At 58.8% G+C, this 15894-nt stretch overlaps 1 protein-coding gene across 11 annotated transcripts in view; it reads left to right on the top strand.

The window, feature by feature from the left end:
- PNPLA7 (patatin like phospholipase domain containing 7) overlaps positions 1-15885 on the top strand; it is a 70033-nt gene extending 54148 nt beyond the window's left edge. For 4 of the 11 annotated variants that reach the window (XM_069477175.1, XM_069477177.1, XM_069477174.1 and 1 more), the window contains 14 exons: positions 1382-1445; positions 1913-2081; positions 3200-3382; positions 4094-4212; positions 9506-9662; positions 11342-11458; positions 11631-11700; positions 12228-12344; positions 12956-13104; positions 13412-13567; positions 13684-13790; positions 13978-14062; positions 14867-14970; positions 15123-15883. In XM_069477175.1, coding sequence (XP_069333276.1) covers positions 1382-1445; positions 1913-2081; positions 3200-3382; positions 4094-4212; positions 9506-9662; positions 11342-11458; positions 11631-11700; positions 12228-12344; positions 12956-13104; positions 13412-13567; positions 13684-13790; positions 13978-14062; positions 14867-14970; positions 15123-15558 — 2033 coding nt within the window. In that variant the 3' untranslated portion in view covers positions 15559-15883. Of the gene's footprint in view, positions 1-1381; positions 1446-1912; positions 2082-3199; positions 3383-4093; positions 4213-9505; positions 9663-11341; positions 11459-11630; positions 11701-12227; positions 12345-12955; positions 13105-13361; positions 13568-13679; positions 13791-13977; positions 14063-14866; positions 14971-15122 lie in introns of those variants that run through there. The other 7 variants (XM_069477184.1, XM_069477183.1, XM_069477186.1 and 4 more) reach the window with 6 other exon arrangements.
- The last annotated feature ends 9 nt before the right edge of the window (positions 15886-15894 follow it).

The following is a 15894-nucleotide window of genomic DNA, read 5'->3' as shown; positions in this document are numbered from 1 at the left end:
TTGAAGGTGTGTTTCCATTTTCTTCTGGTTTCCAGAATTTGGGAAAGAAGCTGTTTGGCAGTCAAGCCGGCAGGGTTGCCCAGGCCAGAGCAGGCTTGGGACCGTGGCCTGACTGGATGTCTGCCTCAGCCACACCCACAGAACTGGAGCTGGGGGGTGCTGACCCCTCTCCTGCCTTCCAGAAGGCTGGCTTCCCAGGAGGCGCAGGTCTCCCCGGCCTGGCCTGTGCCACCTTGCTCCCCTGGGCTTCCCCACGGAGCACCTGCAGGCCCGTAGCAGACTCCTCCGGGAGGGGGGTGGTCAATGCAGCCAGACCAGCAGGAACTGAGCCCATGCCTGGGAACCCAGAGGTGCCTGAATAGCCCCTGAGAGCCTTCCCAGTCCAGGGGGTCCCAGAGCAACAGACGTCCATTGTGGGGTAGGTGGGGCTGAGCCGGAGTCCCTGAGGACCTCAGGCCAGCAGCTTCGTTTTCCTGCGTCTGGACGTGGCCTGTCTCGTCCTGGGTGGCTCCTGGGGCCGAGAGGTGGAGCTGCTCATGCCTCACCCCACCTTGCAGCCTCCTGCCCTGCAGGCCCTTCCTGTCTTGTGCGGGGGTGGCGGAGAAGACACTGCTATGTGGCTCCCCACTCAAGGGTCTGACTCCAGCCTGCTGGCCAGGCAGGGCAGCCCCGCCAGGGTCCCTGCCCTCCCCAGCCTCCCTGGGAGGAGCAGCCCGTCACCTGCCCAGCGTGCGTGTGGTGGGACTCAGCCGTGTTTCAGCAGGGCTCGCACAGTTGTGCCGCTGCAGTCCCAGCTTTCTACACGCAGTGCTGGGCTTCCAGTCCTTTCCCCGGGGGAGGGTGCTCCTCCTCGACGGCCAGGGCACAGTGGGCAGCGCTGCCTGTCTCGTCCTGCCTTTTCTCCCGACCTGCTGACGGCCTCTCTGCGGATGCTCTCTGCTGCTTGAGCAGGCCCTGACAGCTGCCTGTGGGGACAGCAGCACGCTGATTTTAGGGACATAAAGCGTGAAAAGAGAGGGCATCTCGACATCAGTGAGCTTCAGCATGTTGGAATCCCGCCAGCCTTGCTGGTCTGGATTTGGGAAATTGCATTATCTCGTGGGGTAGAACCTTCCCTGCCCGCAATACGCAGTCAGGGGTGCAGAGATTCGACTCCTCTGAGGTTCGAGAGGCTACCTGGGGGTCTCTCGGGGTAGGGGGGTCTCTCAGGGCAGGGGGCGGCAGCCTCAGGCCACAGGCACTTCTTCCGAGGTAGGAAAAAGGCTGGCAGTTGCTTTCAAGGGAACAGACCTTAGGATAGGAGTGGATGCTGTCGTCGGCCTTGTCTGTCCTTGGAGGGGCTGCCAGGATACGTCTCCCTGATGGGTGGTTGTGTTTTCAGGCCCAGCCCTGCGGCTGACCAGCGACAACATAAAACAGCGCCTTGGCTCTGCTGCTCTGGACAGGTGTGCGGCCATCAGTGCCTGTTTGGCCCCACGTTGCAGACAGCCGGGCAGGCCCCAGCTCCCTGCGCTTAGCCAGGCACGCCCCGGCTGCTCCGCGGCCAGCCACACCGCAGTGCCGGCGGCAGTGACACCACTCGCAGCTCTCGGCCCGCGCTGGGCAACTGTAACCTACTGGGCACGGTCAGGCCTCCCAGGGGACCTCCAGACCCTCCCTGTGCTTAGGCAGCTGCGCCTCACCCTGTCCTGACGGCCCCACACACAGCCCCAACCCCGGGGCTCAGCTGCAGCCCTGTGCAACGGTCCCGTTGCTGAATGACTCACCAAGGACTAGGGACAGCTGGGAGTGCTGGGCGGTGGCTGGTCCCGGCCCTCTGCTGCCACTGTTGGAGGGGGCCACAGGCTCCCTGGGAAGTGGGCCTCCTGGGCGCCTCCCACAGAGAGTGAGGCCCTCTCTTTGCGACACGCAGCGCCCACGAGTACCGGCTGTCCAGCTGGCTGGGCCAGCAGGAGGACATCCACCGGATCGTGCTGTACCAGGCGGACGGCACACTCACGCCCTGGACGCAGCGCTGCATCCGGCAGGCCGACTGCATCCTCATCGTGGGCCTGGGTGAGCAGGAGCCCACGGTGGGCGAGGTGAGCCGTGGGCGTGGGCTGGGGAGCCCCTCTCTCCTCAGAGCCCTCTGCTTCTCGTTTCCTTTGAGTGAAGTATTTCAGGAACTCAGACAAGGACAGTAAGAGCTAACGCCCGGACAGCTGCTCCCCATGCTTTAAAACCGTTTTGCTGCATTTGCCCCTGGTGGTGGCTTCACAGAGCAGGGCGGGTGCCCTGAGTGCCCACTGACCCCAGGTGGCCTCTTGTGAAGTCAGAGCCTCTGTCCGTCTTCCACATTTTTACAACGTGTGCATAAAGCACTGTTTTATAGGCTTGCAACTTTATATAAACAGTGTCCTATTTTATATAATTCTGAAAGTTCCTTTTCTCCTCAATGCTGAGGGTTCTGAGCTTTGTCCACGTTGTTTCACGTGTACGGCTGTGGCTGTCCCCTGAGTGTCCTCCCGCCTCTGCGTTCTCAGCGCTGGCTGTGACATCTTTTCATGGGATACCTTCCCGGTGGGCTACCAAGCCACAGGGGCTGTGTCCCAGGGTTCCCCGATGTCACCAGCATGCCGTTCTGGCCGCTGTGCCGCCTTTCACGTCTTTCCCAGTCCTGTGTGTTTCCTCCAGCTTCGCGGGTGTGGAATGGGGTCTCCACGCCCCTTTCGTTCCCAGTCCGCCTCCCCTCCCTCTGCTCCCTGCTGTGCTCTCGTCATGAGCTTCTCCAGCCTCTCTGGTCCTGGGGCAGCTAAGAATTCCTCATCTCTCATGTCTTGAGAAGGTGAGTGCTGGAAAACCATGTCATCTGAAAAGGTGGTATGTTCACGAGGCCGTGTTAGAGAAGCAGCAGGAGGAGGTGCCCCCTGCCTGCACGCCCCCAGCACCCTGGCAGGCAGGCTGACCTCGCCCGGCCCACGCCGGGCAACCCCTGTGGTCAGAGCTTCAGTGGCCCCGAGATAGGCTGCGCCACGGCCACACTGCTGCGGGGAACCAAGGGGCCGCTCGGAAACCTGCCTCGGGCCTCTGTGCTGTGTGGGGCTGTCCTGAGCAGGTCTGCAGCGTGGGCCTGGGTGGACGGCCCTGCCTGGCCTTCAGCCCCGTGCTGCCCCCGCACCCTCAGGCTCAGGCTGGCTGACGCGCGGGCCCTGCTCCCCAGCTGGAGCGCATGCTGGAGAACACGGCCGTGCGCGCCCAGAAGCAGCTGGTCCTGCTGCACAGGGAGGAGGGGCCAGCGCCGGCCCGCACCGTGGAGTGGCTCAACATGCGGAGCTGGTGCTCCGGCCACCTGCACCTCTGCTGCCCACGCCGCGTCTTCTCCAGGAGGAGCCTGCCCAAGCTGGTGAGCCCTGGGTGCCGGTGGCGGGGCCAGCCCGGCGGGAACTCTGGGCTTCTGCTTGCTTCCTGCTTGCACCGTTTGTTTCCCTGGACTTTCAAAATATTCCTACAGTCTCTCTCTGATGTTCTACCATCTGAGCTCTCTGGGGCTCTGATTACGATGGCTTTTCACCTCTCCACGTGCTTGTGAACTTTGGTCGCGAGCTGGCGTTGGCTTGATCTCGACCTTCGGGATTCTTGTGGCCACAGCGTGGTGACTCGCCCTGCAAATGTAGGCATGAGCTTGAGGGGCAGCCCCGCAAGACGGGCCTGACAGGGCCCAGAGCAAGTCCTGAGCCCTTTACCTGGGGGCCTAGTGCAGAGGCAGCCCACGTGCTGCAGCCCCTGCCTCCGCATGCAGGGGACAGTCCTGGGGCCACATGGCTGCTCGGGATCCCGTGCCCTTGAGGGCACCGTCTGCTGCAGGGCCGGAAGGTGTGGGGATCCCATGGGGAGGGGCTCTGTGGTCCAGTGGTCCCTCTGGGCCTGCTCATCCACCCATGTGCCCTCTGCTGACACCCGCCCAGCTGAGGTGCTGGCAGGGTCATATCAGACAGACCCTGCCATGTCCTGGAGGGCATCAGGGGTCAGACACGGAGGAAACTCACCCTTGTCGAGTCAGCAGGGTCAGGGTCCTGCCCCAGCCCTGAATCTGCATCTCCTGCTCCTCCTCCAGATGGAGATGTACAAGCGCGTCTTCCAGAGACCCCCAGACCGGCACTCGGACTTCTCCCGCCTGGCGAGGGTACTGACGGGCAACGCCATCGCCCTGGTCCTCGGGGGCGGGGGGGCACGGTGAGTCCCGCCCCTTCCCCCCACCAGTCCTGCCGTGTGGGCGTGGGCGAGTGGTGACAGTCGCCCGTGGGTGCTGTGAGGACATGCCACAGACCAAGAGACCCTCAGGCCACAGGTGGGCTCTGCCCCTCTGGACTCAGCCTCCAGCGTGCTCAGGAGAGTCCCCGTGGGTGGGCCAGAGCGTCACCAGGCCCACGAGGTGGCTCAGTGCCTGGTGGGCCCCTCGCCCCTCTTGCCCAGAACCGCCCTGGTTTTCATTGTTGCTAATTTAGTAGAAGAAAATTTGTATCTTGTTCTGATTGTCTTTGCTTTGAAGCATTTGTTTGCTTATTAGCTGTTTGCATCTCCTCTTCTGAAACCTGTTCTTACCCTTTCAGTCTTTCCGGGGGGCTCCTGGCGAGCTTCATCCCGAGTTGGTATACACCATACGGAGCCATGATCCGATTTGCTCGGGAGCTGGTGGCTTTCTGTAGTTCTTTGGACTGTTGAGTTCCTTAAAGGACTTCTAACTCAAATAACTCTGACACCACCCTCTCCTGAACTCAGTTAAAGAGAAATGCACTTGGGACAGAAGTGGGGCCCAGGGTGTCCTGAGGTGGCAGGAGGGCATGTGCCCACACCTGCTGCTGCTCCGTGCCTCCCCGCATGGGGTGCCCGGGTGCCTGGGCCAGTGCGAGGGCAGCGCCGGGTGGCTGCTGTTGCCGGCACCTCTGCACGTGGCGCCTGGCCCTGCGGCCTGGGTTGGCTGGGGGTGAGGAGCACCCGCCTGAGGTCGCTGACAGGGGAGGACCCAGGGCTCTTCCTGTGGGTCTGGGCAGCGGGCGGCTCAGAGCAGCTGAGCCCAGACTTGGAGCTTGCTCACAGGCCAGATCTGCAGCATTTTGAATGAAAATGTGATTTGAATCAAGGGGACACTTAGAAGCCGTGTGGTTCTATAAGGCACATACCACAGAACAGCAGCCCTCTCCCTACACCTCCTGCACCGCCCCAGAGAGATCCCAGCAGTAACCACTGTCAACTTTTTTTGGCTGTCTGCCTGTCTGTGGTTCTAACTAGAATCCCCATTCTATTAATTTTTTGCTTTTTTCTGTTTTAGATTATTGACTTCGTAGCCCCCTCCAACACACACAAAGTCAGATTCTGTGCGTCTCTCTCTGTCTCTCTGGGCCCGTCTCCCTCCTTCCCGCTCATGGTCACAGTGTGGCCTGGTCACTCACGTGCCATGTGTGCTGTTACCCAGAGCCAGGTCACGCCGTGTTGTGTCCTGTGATTGTGTCTCCTTCCTCGGAGTTGACAGTTGTTGCATTTGCCGTTTGCTCGGTTTTCTGGGTATTGATTCACCCACAGACGCTCTGCTGCAAGCACGAGCTCTCGGCGTGTTCAGACACCAGTCATCTCCACTTGACCCGCCGGCTTCCTCCCGTCACTCCTGGTCGCTTTCTAACGTGGTGCTGAGATGTTGCCCTAGAATTTCCTTCACCGCCATCTGGGAGCTACCTTTGTTTCTCTCTCGTGTTCAACTCCATTTCCTGCATTCCCTGTCTTCCTCTTCCTTGATGTACTTCTCATTTTGGTGGATACATACTCTAGAAATTTCCTTAGGAGGAGATGCGGTTTTTGTAAGACCGTGCCTATCAAAACACGTCCTCAAAAAAATTAGCCGGGCATAGTGGCACATGCCTGTAGTCCCAGCTACTTGGGAGGCTGAGGCAGGAGGATCGCTTGAGCCCAGGAGTTTGAGGTTGCTGTGAGCTAGGCTGACGCCACGGCACTCACTCTAGCCTGGGCAACAAAGTGAGACTCTGTCTCAAAAAAAAAAAAAAAAAAAAAAAAAAAAAAACACGTCCTCATTCCATGCCCATGCTCGAGTGATAGTGGGCTGGGTATGGAATTCTAGGTGGAAATAATTGTCTCCCAGAAGTTTTAACACATGGTTCCGTTGTCTTTTCAGCTTTTGGTGCAGCTGTTGACATGTGCGATGCTATCTTTGTTCATGAGGCCTGTGTTTCTCTTCTGGAACTTTGTAGGAGATCCTCTTCGTTCTGGGTGTTCTGGAAGTGCACTGCGCACCTTGGTGTGGTTCTTTTTTAATCCATTACGCTGGATTCCCAGTGGTTCTTTTCAAATTTGGAAATCTATGAACTTTGGGAGATATTTTATTTATTTTATTTTATTTTATTTTTTTGAGGCAGAATCTCACTCTGTTGGCCAGGCTAGAGTGCCCTGGCATCAGCCTAGCTCACAGCAACCTCAAACTCCTGGGCTTAAGTGATCCTCCTGCCTCAGCCTCCCGAGTAGCTGGGACTACGGGCATGTGCCACCATGCCCGGCTAATTTTTTCTGTATATTTTTAGCTGTCCCGATCATTTCTTTCTATTTTTAGTAGAGACGGGTTCTCGCTCTTGCTCAGGCTGGTCTCAAACTCCTGACTTCGAGCAATCCTCCTCCCTCGGCCTCCCAGAGTGCTAGGATTACAGGTGTGAACCACCACGCCCAGCTAAGATGTTTTATTTTTTGAAATAAATACCTTTTTCTTTTCTCTGTTCTCTCTTCCTAGAGCTTCTAGCGGTCAGATTTTGGGCACCCTAGATGGATCCTCTAAGTCTCATATCTTTTCCTCCTGTAGTCTCCATCTCTGTCTTTTTATTCTACTTTCGGGGAGATTTTCCACAAATGTATCTTCCAGTTGATCTTCTCTGCTAAAATATTTCTAATGTCTGGATGCTTCTTTCCCCTCGCAGTATTCTCTCTCTCTTTCATTAACGCAATATCACATTTCTGAGAATGTCAATGGCAGGTTTTTACTTGTGTGCTTGCGTGCTTGCTGAAGCTTGCACCGTGCCCCTGTTTGTGTCTGGCACGTCCACGCAGCGCAGCGTGTCTGAGATGTGCCTGTGTCCCTGATCACATCGGCAGCGGTGCTGCTGAGGGGCGCTCCACATAACCGCACTTCGCTTATCCCGCTTCCTGTTGATGGAAATCAGGTTGTTTTCTGGTTTTGGTTATTATGAACACAACTATTGTAACCATTCTTGTACAAATCTGTTGGTGGACATATGTCCTCTTTCATCTTGGGCAAATCCTGGGAGTAGAATGACCTACTCATGGGGTCATTGTACCATTGTACCATTTTACATCCCCACCCGTGATAGAGTTCCAGTTGCCCACATTCTTGCCAACCCTTGATATTGTCAATTTTTGTTTGTTTGTTTTGAGACAGAGCCTCCCTCTGTTGCCCTGGCTAGAGTGCAGTGGTATCATCACACCTCACTGCAGCCTCAAACTCCTGGGCTCAAGCCATCCTCCTGCCTCAGTCTCCCAGAGTGCTGGGATTATAAATGGTAGATGATGTATTTCCCCTTAATCTGTTAATGTGTGAATAACATTGATTTTCGTATTAAAACTAACGTGTTCTTGGGATAGACCCATGTAGTCACGATGAGTTAACCTGTTTGTATATTCCTAGATTCAGTTTGAATTGGAGTGACACTTGACTGAATTGTCATTTCTTGAAATATCTTTGCTGGCTTTGGTATGACAGCTTGTTTGCTGGCTTTGTAAATTGAGGTGGGAAGTGCTTCTTTCCTAATCTCTGGAGAGTTTTATGTAAAATTTATGTTACTTTTTCCATATATGTTTAGTAGAATTCAGTGGTGAAACCATCTGGACATGAAATTCTCTTTGTAGAGACTTAAAAGTTAAAGATGCATTTTCTTTAATTGTTACCACGCTATTCAGATGTTCTATTTCTCGTGTTAGTTTTGGTAAGTTATGTTTTTCTAGGGATGTGTTCATTTGATCTGAATGTATTTATAGCATGACATCGTTCCCAGTAGCCTCTTATCTCTTTAGAGAAAGTGTCTGTACTGACGTCCCCTTTTCATTCCTGACATTACTGATTGAGGCCTTTTGTCCTTTTATTTTCTTTGCTTGGCCAGTGTTACCGGAGGTATCAGCTGAATTAGTCCTTTCAAACCACCAGCTTGGATCACTGTTGATCCTCTTATTGTATGTTTGTTTTTTGGTTCTTTAATTGGTGCTCTTTGTTATTTCCTTGATTTTACTTTCTGATTTAAATGGTTCTTGTTTCCCTAACTTGTGGGCCAGCAGACACTGTCTGTGAAGGACCCACTGGAAGGACAGACGAGTCAGGGCTGTCTGTCTGTTGCACCTGTGACGGCAACGTGCCGCTTCCTCTCAGGCTAGAGAGTTTTTCCTCTGCCTTGGGCTTTCAGCAACGCAGAAATGGTTTTCTTTGATTTATGCTTAGAGTTTATAACGCTTCTTGAATCTGAGGCTTGACGTCTGTCATCCATTCTAAAAATGCCCAAAAGTTATCTCTTCAGATACTGCTCTGTTCTGTCCCCTCTCTCTGTGGCTCAGATGACACGTAAATGAGACCTTGCACCAGATCCCGTACGTTTCGTGCTCCTGGACGTGTTTCGTAAGAGAACATTTTACATGTTGCATCCCTTCGATGCTTTGTGATTTGACGAATGTTTTCTCCCGATCTGTCTTCTGTGCCACCATTTCTCTCGCACGCTGGTCCAGTTTGCTGTTAAACTCATTCATTGAGCTTCTCATTTCAGTAATTTTATTTTTTACTTCCAGAATTTCTATTTGATTTTATTCCAGAATTATCAATTTTGTCTTTAATTCCTTGAACTTTTTAAAAAGGCTTATGCCTGAGTTTGTAGTGATACTACATATGGTTCTTTTTTATTGTGTTAAAATATACACAACATAAACTTTACCATTTTAACCGTTTTTCAGTGTACAGTTAAATACATTCACAATGTCGTATAACTATCTCTACTGTCCATTTCCAAATGGGCTTATCTGGGCCAACTCTAAGTCCACTTATATTGTCTGTTTTTCTTACGGCCTTATGGTCTCTTCTCCTCATACGACGGGTGGTTTCTGGTTGCGTGGTGTACGTTCTATAGGACAATGGTGGCAGGCATTCCCAGCCCCAGTTCGAGGTGACGAGAAGCTGGCCTCCTGGTCTATGTGTGCTGTGCTCCCCAGGACCCTCCTCACCTGGCCGGCACACGACCTGGCGTAGGGGCAGCAGGTGCTTGCGGGTAGAAGAGGCCAGTGCTGGTCGCCTCTTGGGGCACCCTCCGCACCCCGTCCTCACCGTCCCTCAGCGCCTCCCCAGAGCAGCCAGGATCCCTCTCTGAGTCAGTGTCTTGGCCTGCGCAGGAGTTGGGAGCTGAGGACGAGCAGGCGGGCTGTGGGTGGCCACCCCTGCCGGTGCTCACTCCCTGCTCTATGTCCCTGGCTGGTACAGAGGCTGTGCCCAGGTGGGCGTCCTCAGGGCCCTGGCAGAATGCGGCATCCCCGTGGACATGGTTGGAGGCACGTCCATTGGGGCCTTCATGGGCGCCCTGTACTCTGAGGAGCGGAGCTACAGCCAGACACGCATCCGGGCCAAGCAGTGGGCCGAGGTGAGCAGGCACCAACCATGCTCCCTGGGGCTCAGCTCCAGGCCAGGCTGGTGCTGTGGGGGCCACGAGGACAGAGGACCCGTGGCCCTGCCCCTGCACATGGCTCTTCAGGGCTCCGGCCCCTCAGGTCTCCGAAAGCATGTGGGGGCTCAGGGGCAGCAACGAGAAGAAAAGGGTGTGGGTTGTGGTGGGCAGTGGCCCAGTGACTGGGGGCAGCCTGGGGGGCCAGGGCCAGCCAAGGAGAGCGGACTGTACTCATGGGCCGCAGGGCAGGGAGCAGCCGGGGACATTGGCAGGTGGTGGCAGGCGGGCGGGGGCGGTGTAGTCTGGCCTTGTGAGGAATGGAAGTCAGAATGAAGCACCAAATACGGAATCAAAGAAAACAGATGGAACAGGCTGCCCCAAGGAGCTGAGGGCCAGCAGGCCGGGCTCGCGGCTCCCGCAGGCGCAGTGTCCCTGCCCTCAGTGCTGTGCTCGCTTTTGTGAACAAATCAGAGCCCTGGTTGAAATCATGAGTGGGATCAAAAGTGTTTGTGTTCTCCTTTTAAAAGAAAAGAAACTTCGTCATCCTGCAGGCAGCGGCCGCTCTCAGGGCAGGCGCGTGGCTGCTCCCCGCGGCCTGGGGCTGCTAGAGCCCCAGCCAAGGTCCCCAAGGCCACACCACTGACTCCCTTCGCTGCTCCAGAAATGTTTCTTTCCCTGAAATGAGCAACCTGGTTACCCCAGTGTGGCCACTCCTGAGACAGGGCCTGGGGGCTGGTGCTGGGGAGCCAGGGGTGGGAACAGTCAGGGCTCTTTGGGCTGGTCCCACCGTCCTGGCTGTGCTGGGCCACGGGAGCCTGCCAGGGCGACCCCCTGCAGGCCGCGTGCTGAGCTGGGCGGTGCGGTGCAGGTGCCCCTGGCTGCATTCTGCAGGCCCCTCTGGTGCTACGGGGCCTTCTCGGGGGAGCACTGGGGCCACGCATGCGTCCCCTCCGCACGGCACTCTGCACTCTGTGCACGTCCAGCCACACTCTCCCCTCCCGTTCGGCCCGTGAACCTGGCGCACGGTGTCAGGGAGGACCCTTCCTCACCACCCCACCTCCCAGTGCGAGGCCGGTCCGAGTCCTCTCACCCAGGTTCTGACCCGCCCCACTGCACTGAAGGACAGGCCTCAGCCTGCCCAGGAGGTGCCGCTGAGAGAGAGCAGGGCTGGGGCGATAGCCGCATCCCTGGGTCATGGGGGCACCCCAGGTGGTGGAGTGTGGGGCCAGAGAGCTCCCTGCGCGCCTGGGGGAAGCCCCACCAGGTCCCGCTTGTGCCTGTTGCTGGGCCCTGGCAATTGGCCCTGAGCTCCCCTCCCCCCACCCTCCCAGCGCTGGGCCTGTGCTGGGCCTCACCCCAAAGCTCGCCGGGTGCTCCCTCCACCCCGCAGGCAAACCTGCGAAGGCCCAGGCTGAGACTGTGAGGCCTGCCTAGGTCAGGAAGGGACAGGGGCAGGGGCTGCATCCTAGCTTCCAGGGCCTAGGGCCATCCACCAGCCTCTGCCCACCCTGCACTCCAGCTCACGGCATGCACAGCCCTGAGACCCTGGGCAGGGGCTGCAGGTGCTCCCATACACCCATGCATGTGCCCACTTTCCTGCTCCAGCAAGGCCTGTGGGCATGAGCCCCTCTGTAGAGGCCTCTGTGTGCCCCTAGGATGTGACATCGATGGTGAAGGCCGTGCTGGACCTGACCTACCCCATCACATCCATGTTCTCCGGAGCCAGCTTCAACCGCACCATCTGTAGCATCTTTAAGGACAAGCAGATCGAGGTGTGTCCTCCAGCCCAGACAGGCCACCCTCCGGAGCCCACACAGGCCCCCTGGCCTGTGACCATATGCCCCGCGGCACTCGGCGCTCTCTTGCTCCACCCCCTCCCCCACGTTCACCCGGCCCTGGGTCAGCTTCCCCAGACGCGGGTGCATCTGAGCCCCCCTCCCACAGGACCTGTGGGTGCCCTACTTCGCCATCACCACTGACATCACAGCCTCCGCCATGCGGGTCCACACGGATGGTGAGAACGCCTCCCACATGCAGCCACCTTGGGTGCCAGGCACAGCCCGGGGATAGTCTGGTGGCCCCATGAGGCTGAGGGAGGCACCAGGGGTCTCCAAGGAGGCAAAGGCATGGGGAGATCTGCACATGAGGATGGGCAGCCTCTGCCCCAGGCACCACAGTAGGGTGAGGACACTGAGCAGGAGGCCTGAGGGGTGGACTGGAGACCCCAGGAGACAGGAGAGAGAGGGCACACTCGGTCCTGGGGTCGGGGCATGCTCGGACCTGGGGTGGGGGGCACAGAGTAGTGGGAACACCTGAGCCTGGTACAGTGTGTTGTGACCCCAGAGAAAGACCTCATTCCTGCTTAGCTTCCTGGACCCTTACCCTCGCCTAGGAAGAGCAGTGTGGTAGCTTCTTCCCAGGCTGGTGCCCTGCCCTAGAGGTGGCACCTGCCGGCTCTCAGACCCACCAAGGTGAGGACCTCACCCCTGGGTCCAGGGCAGGAACCTCCTGTGGGTAACCAAAGGCTCCCCCTGCCCCCAGGCTCCCTGTGGCGGTATGTGCGTGCCAGCATGTCCCTGTCAGGCTACATGCCTCCTCTCTGCGACCCCAAAGACGGACACCTACTAATGGACGGAGGCTACGTCAACAACCTCCCAGGTACTGCAGTGGGCTGGGGAGGGACCCCCACTGGCATAAGCATGGTGCTGCCTTGGTCAGCCTGCCCCATGGCCCCTGCCATAGCTACCTCCACTCCACGAAGGCTGGGGTGGAACACGTTTTCCTTAGGGTGTGCCAAAGGAAAATGTCAGGCTGGCATCCGAGCAGGGCCTCACACACCACTGAGAACATGCACACATGTACACACACACACACACACACACACACGGGCTCAGGACCACGTGCTCCCAGCATATGGCCCTGTTTGTCAGCTCAGCAGCACGCAGAACAAAGGCCAAGTAGAGAAACCAGGAACGATTAATTCCCATCTGTGCCCACGGTCAGAGCCCAATGGCCTGCAGGTGCCAGGTTTGCTGCAGGTGAGCTCACACCTCTCACCTGTTGGACATGTGGGCACAAGGGCCCAGAAGACAGTTCTGTGCACACAGCTGCCCACAGAGCTGGGCATGTGGGTCTCCTGTCTCCAATGGTGGAGAGGTGACCCCGTGCCGCCAGGCCCAGGCCCCAAAGAGCAAGCAAGGGTTCAGTGAGGCGGGCTGTGCCCCGTCCCCTGGCTCTGCCTGGTGGTGACCAGGGCTGCCGCTCCCTAGCGGATGTGGCCAGGTCCAAGGGGGCAAAAGTGGTGATCGCCATTGATGTGGGCAGCCGGGATGAGACGGACCTCACTAACTACGGCGATGCGCTGTCTGGGTGGTGGCTGCTGTGGAAACGCTGGAACCCCCTGGCCACTAAGGTCAAGGTAGGGCTGGTGCTTGTGGGAGCTGCTCCCTACAGCACCCCTCACCACCTCCTGCCCCGTGGGCGAGGGATTGGGAACAGCTCAGGCTCTGAGTCCAGCAGATCTGGGGTCACTCTATCACCACCCCCGTCCTGGCCCTGGGGGCAGTTATGGGGACAGGAGGGGAAGGGGCAGAAGCCTGAAGGCTCCGTCACTGGCTAGAATACTGCTTGAGAACGGGGGTTGGGTCCTCAGGGCCTGTCCTGTGCCCCTGCCAGGTAGGCTGGGGAAGGGGCTGGGCAGGAGGCTCAGGCAGCTGTGACGGCAGCAGGTGCTGAACATGGCGGAGATCCAGGCGCGCTTGGCCTACGTGTGCTGTGTCCGGCAGCTGGAGACAGTGAAGAACAGCGACTACTGCGAGTACCTGCGTCCCCCCATCGACGGCTACGGCACCCTGGACTTTGGCAAGTTCAACGAGATCTGCGTGAGTGTCGGCCATTCCCACAGGAGCAGGGCGCTGTGCGGCCCTCCCAGCCTTGTCTTGATCACAGGGCACGGGGGCTCCCCACACCTAATGGGGGCCCTGGTGTGCACAGGAAGTGGGGTACCAGCATGGGCGGACAGTGTTTGACATCTGGGGTCGCAGTGGCGTGCTGGAGAAGATGCTACAGGACCGGCAGGGGACAGACAAGAGGAAGGCCTGTGCTGTGAGTACCCAGCGGGAGGTCCCTGGGCCCCACACCGCCAATTCTGGGGTCCTGAACATGAGGGCTGGGCAGTGGCCTTGAGGGCCTGTCTCCTGGCCTTGGCCCTCCTGGGGGAAGGATGGTGTGGGTGGGGCCTTGTGGCAGGCAGCCCCGTGGAGTGAGATGCACCTGTTCTGTATCGCTTCAGGTCCTCACCTGCCCCAACGCCTCCTTCACGGACCTTGCCGAAATTGTGTCTCGCATTGAGCCCACCAGGGCTGCCACGGTGGACGGTGAGTTGTCCAACTGAAGGTGGCACTGGCACCATGACCTTCTGACACTGTGCTGAGACTTCCTGGGGCTGGCTGGGTCCCCACCACCCCACAGGCCTGCGCTCCCCACCTGCCCTGCCACCATCCTGCCCACCCCTGAGGCTCCACCAGCCAGGAGGCTTGGCCAGCACTCCCGTTCTGGCCAGCGCATGTCCCCACAGCAGTGGGACCATCACCACCCATGCCTCTCCCCTCGTACACCCCAAGCCCCACCCACACTACAGACCTGAGGTGGAACCATGTTGCCCCCACCGTGCCTGACCCAGCATGCCAGGAGGCCGGTTCGGTACCACAGGGCTCAGTCTCGGCCCTGCACTGGGTGGTAGGCCCAGGCCTTCCTCACAGCAGGGGCCTGTCCTTGGGTGGCTGCCCCAGGGTGAAAGCCCCAGGCTTTGCGGTGACTGGGCTGGGCCTGGAGCTGCTGCTCCACAGCCCCTCTTGGAAGAGGCCTGGCCTGGAGCACCTGGTCGAGAGGGGTGAGGAGCGTGTGCCCTACTTGTCTGTGGAAGACCCAGCACCCCCCAAGTGGGGGGCCGGGTGGGCACCCTCACACGAGGCTGGGCCCCAAGACCAACAAGACCAGGTGTGCATGCAGCCAGCCTCCTCTCTGGCTGACTCGGCAGCCCTGGGCCTGTGTGGCTGTGTGGGCCCCTGTGCCACAGTGGGGGTTGGGGTCTGTGCCGGTGTCGTGCCTCTGTGCTTCACCTGCACCAGGCATGGCCCTGTCCTCAGGAGGGAGCCAATGTGGCCTCCCCTCTGCCCCAGATGAATCTGACTACCAGACCGAGTGGGAGGAGGAGCTGCTGGACGTCCCCAGGGACGCATATGCCGACTTCCAGAGCACCCCAGTCACGCCGGGCTCTGATGTGGTGAGCTGAGGGCCCGTGTGGGGCCTGCCTCTGGGTCCTGGGCTCTGGGCGCTGCTCCCCCTTGCAGCCTTGCTGCAGTGCAACCGCCAGTCCTGGGTCAGCCCTCCAGACCTGCCCGTCCTTCCTGCCCTCACCTTGCCTTTCCCTTCCAGGAAGATGAGCCCTCGCTTGCACACTGACACCCCAGGCTGCTTTTCACAAACCGCCAGGGCTCCTCATCCCCTGGCTCACCGCGGACCCATCCAGAGCCCAGCGTGCCCTGCGCGAGGTCCCGCTTCCCTGCCCTGGGCTGTGTCTCGGACTGTGGCTTCCTCTCTGCACTGGCAGCCCCTGTATTCGGGCAGCAGTCCTGGGAGGCTGCGAACCCCCGAGGTCCCTCAGAGATGTGGGAGCCCTGATGCTGCAGCTGGGCGTGTTAATAAAGGCAGATCCAAAGGTGTATTGGGCGTGTCTCCCCATGCTGAGGTCCCTGTGGAAAGGGTCACACCAAGTTGTGTCCGATGTGGGGGATGTCCCCGAGGCCGGACGGTCATCTGTCCTCCTCCAAGGACCCCTCTTATGATGGGGCCTGAGGCTCCAGGGCGGTAACTCCGGGCTAGCCAGGCAGGACGCCCAGGGTCTGGGTGGAGCCAGGGTCCCCCCAAAACCAACCCGAGCCCAAGTCTGCGGGCGTGCTCCTTTCCGTCTCGGGTCCTTGGTGGTGGAGGGGGGCCCTTTGGTTTCAGAGGGAGAAGCGCCCGCGCTGTGACCCCTGCAGATCTGAGCCGCGGTCGTGAGGCCCGCGGGCCTAAGACCTTGCGGTCAGGGCACCCCCGGCCTCAGTTTCCCCGCCCAGGAGGCCGCAGCAAAAGCCCGCAGAGCCAGGCGTCCCGTCCCGTGGTGTTTCGGTGGGCGGAGCCGCATCTTAGCCCCGCCCCTCCCGTG

This window comes from Eulemur rufifrons, chromosome 7 (genome assembly GCF_041146395.1).
Source record: "Eulemur rufifrons isolate Redbay chromosome 7, OSU_ERuf_1, whole genome shotgun sequence".
Taxonomy (NCBI): domain Eukaryota; kingdom Metazoa; phylum Chordata; class Mammalia; order Primates; family Lemuridae; genus Eulemur; species Eulemur rufifrons.
This window is presented reverse-complemented; position numbering and strand designations above follow the sequence as displayed.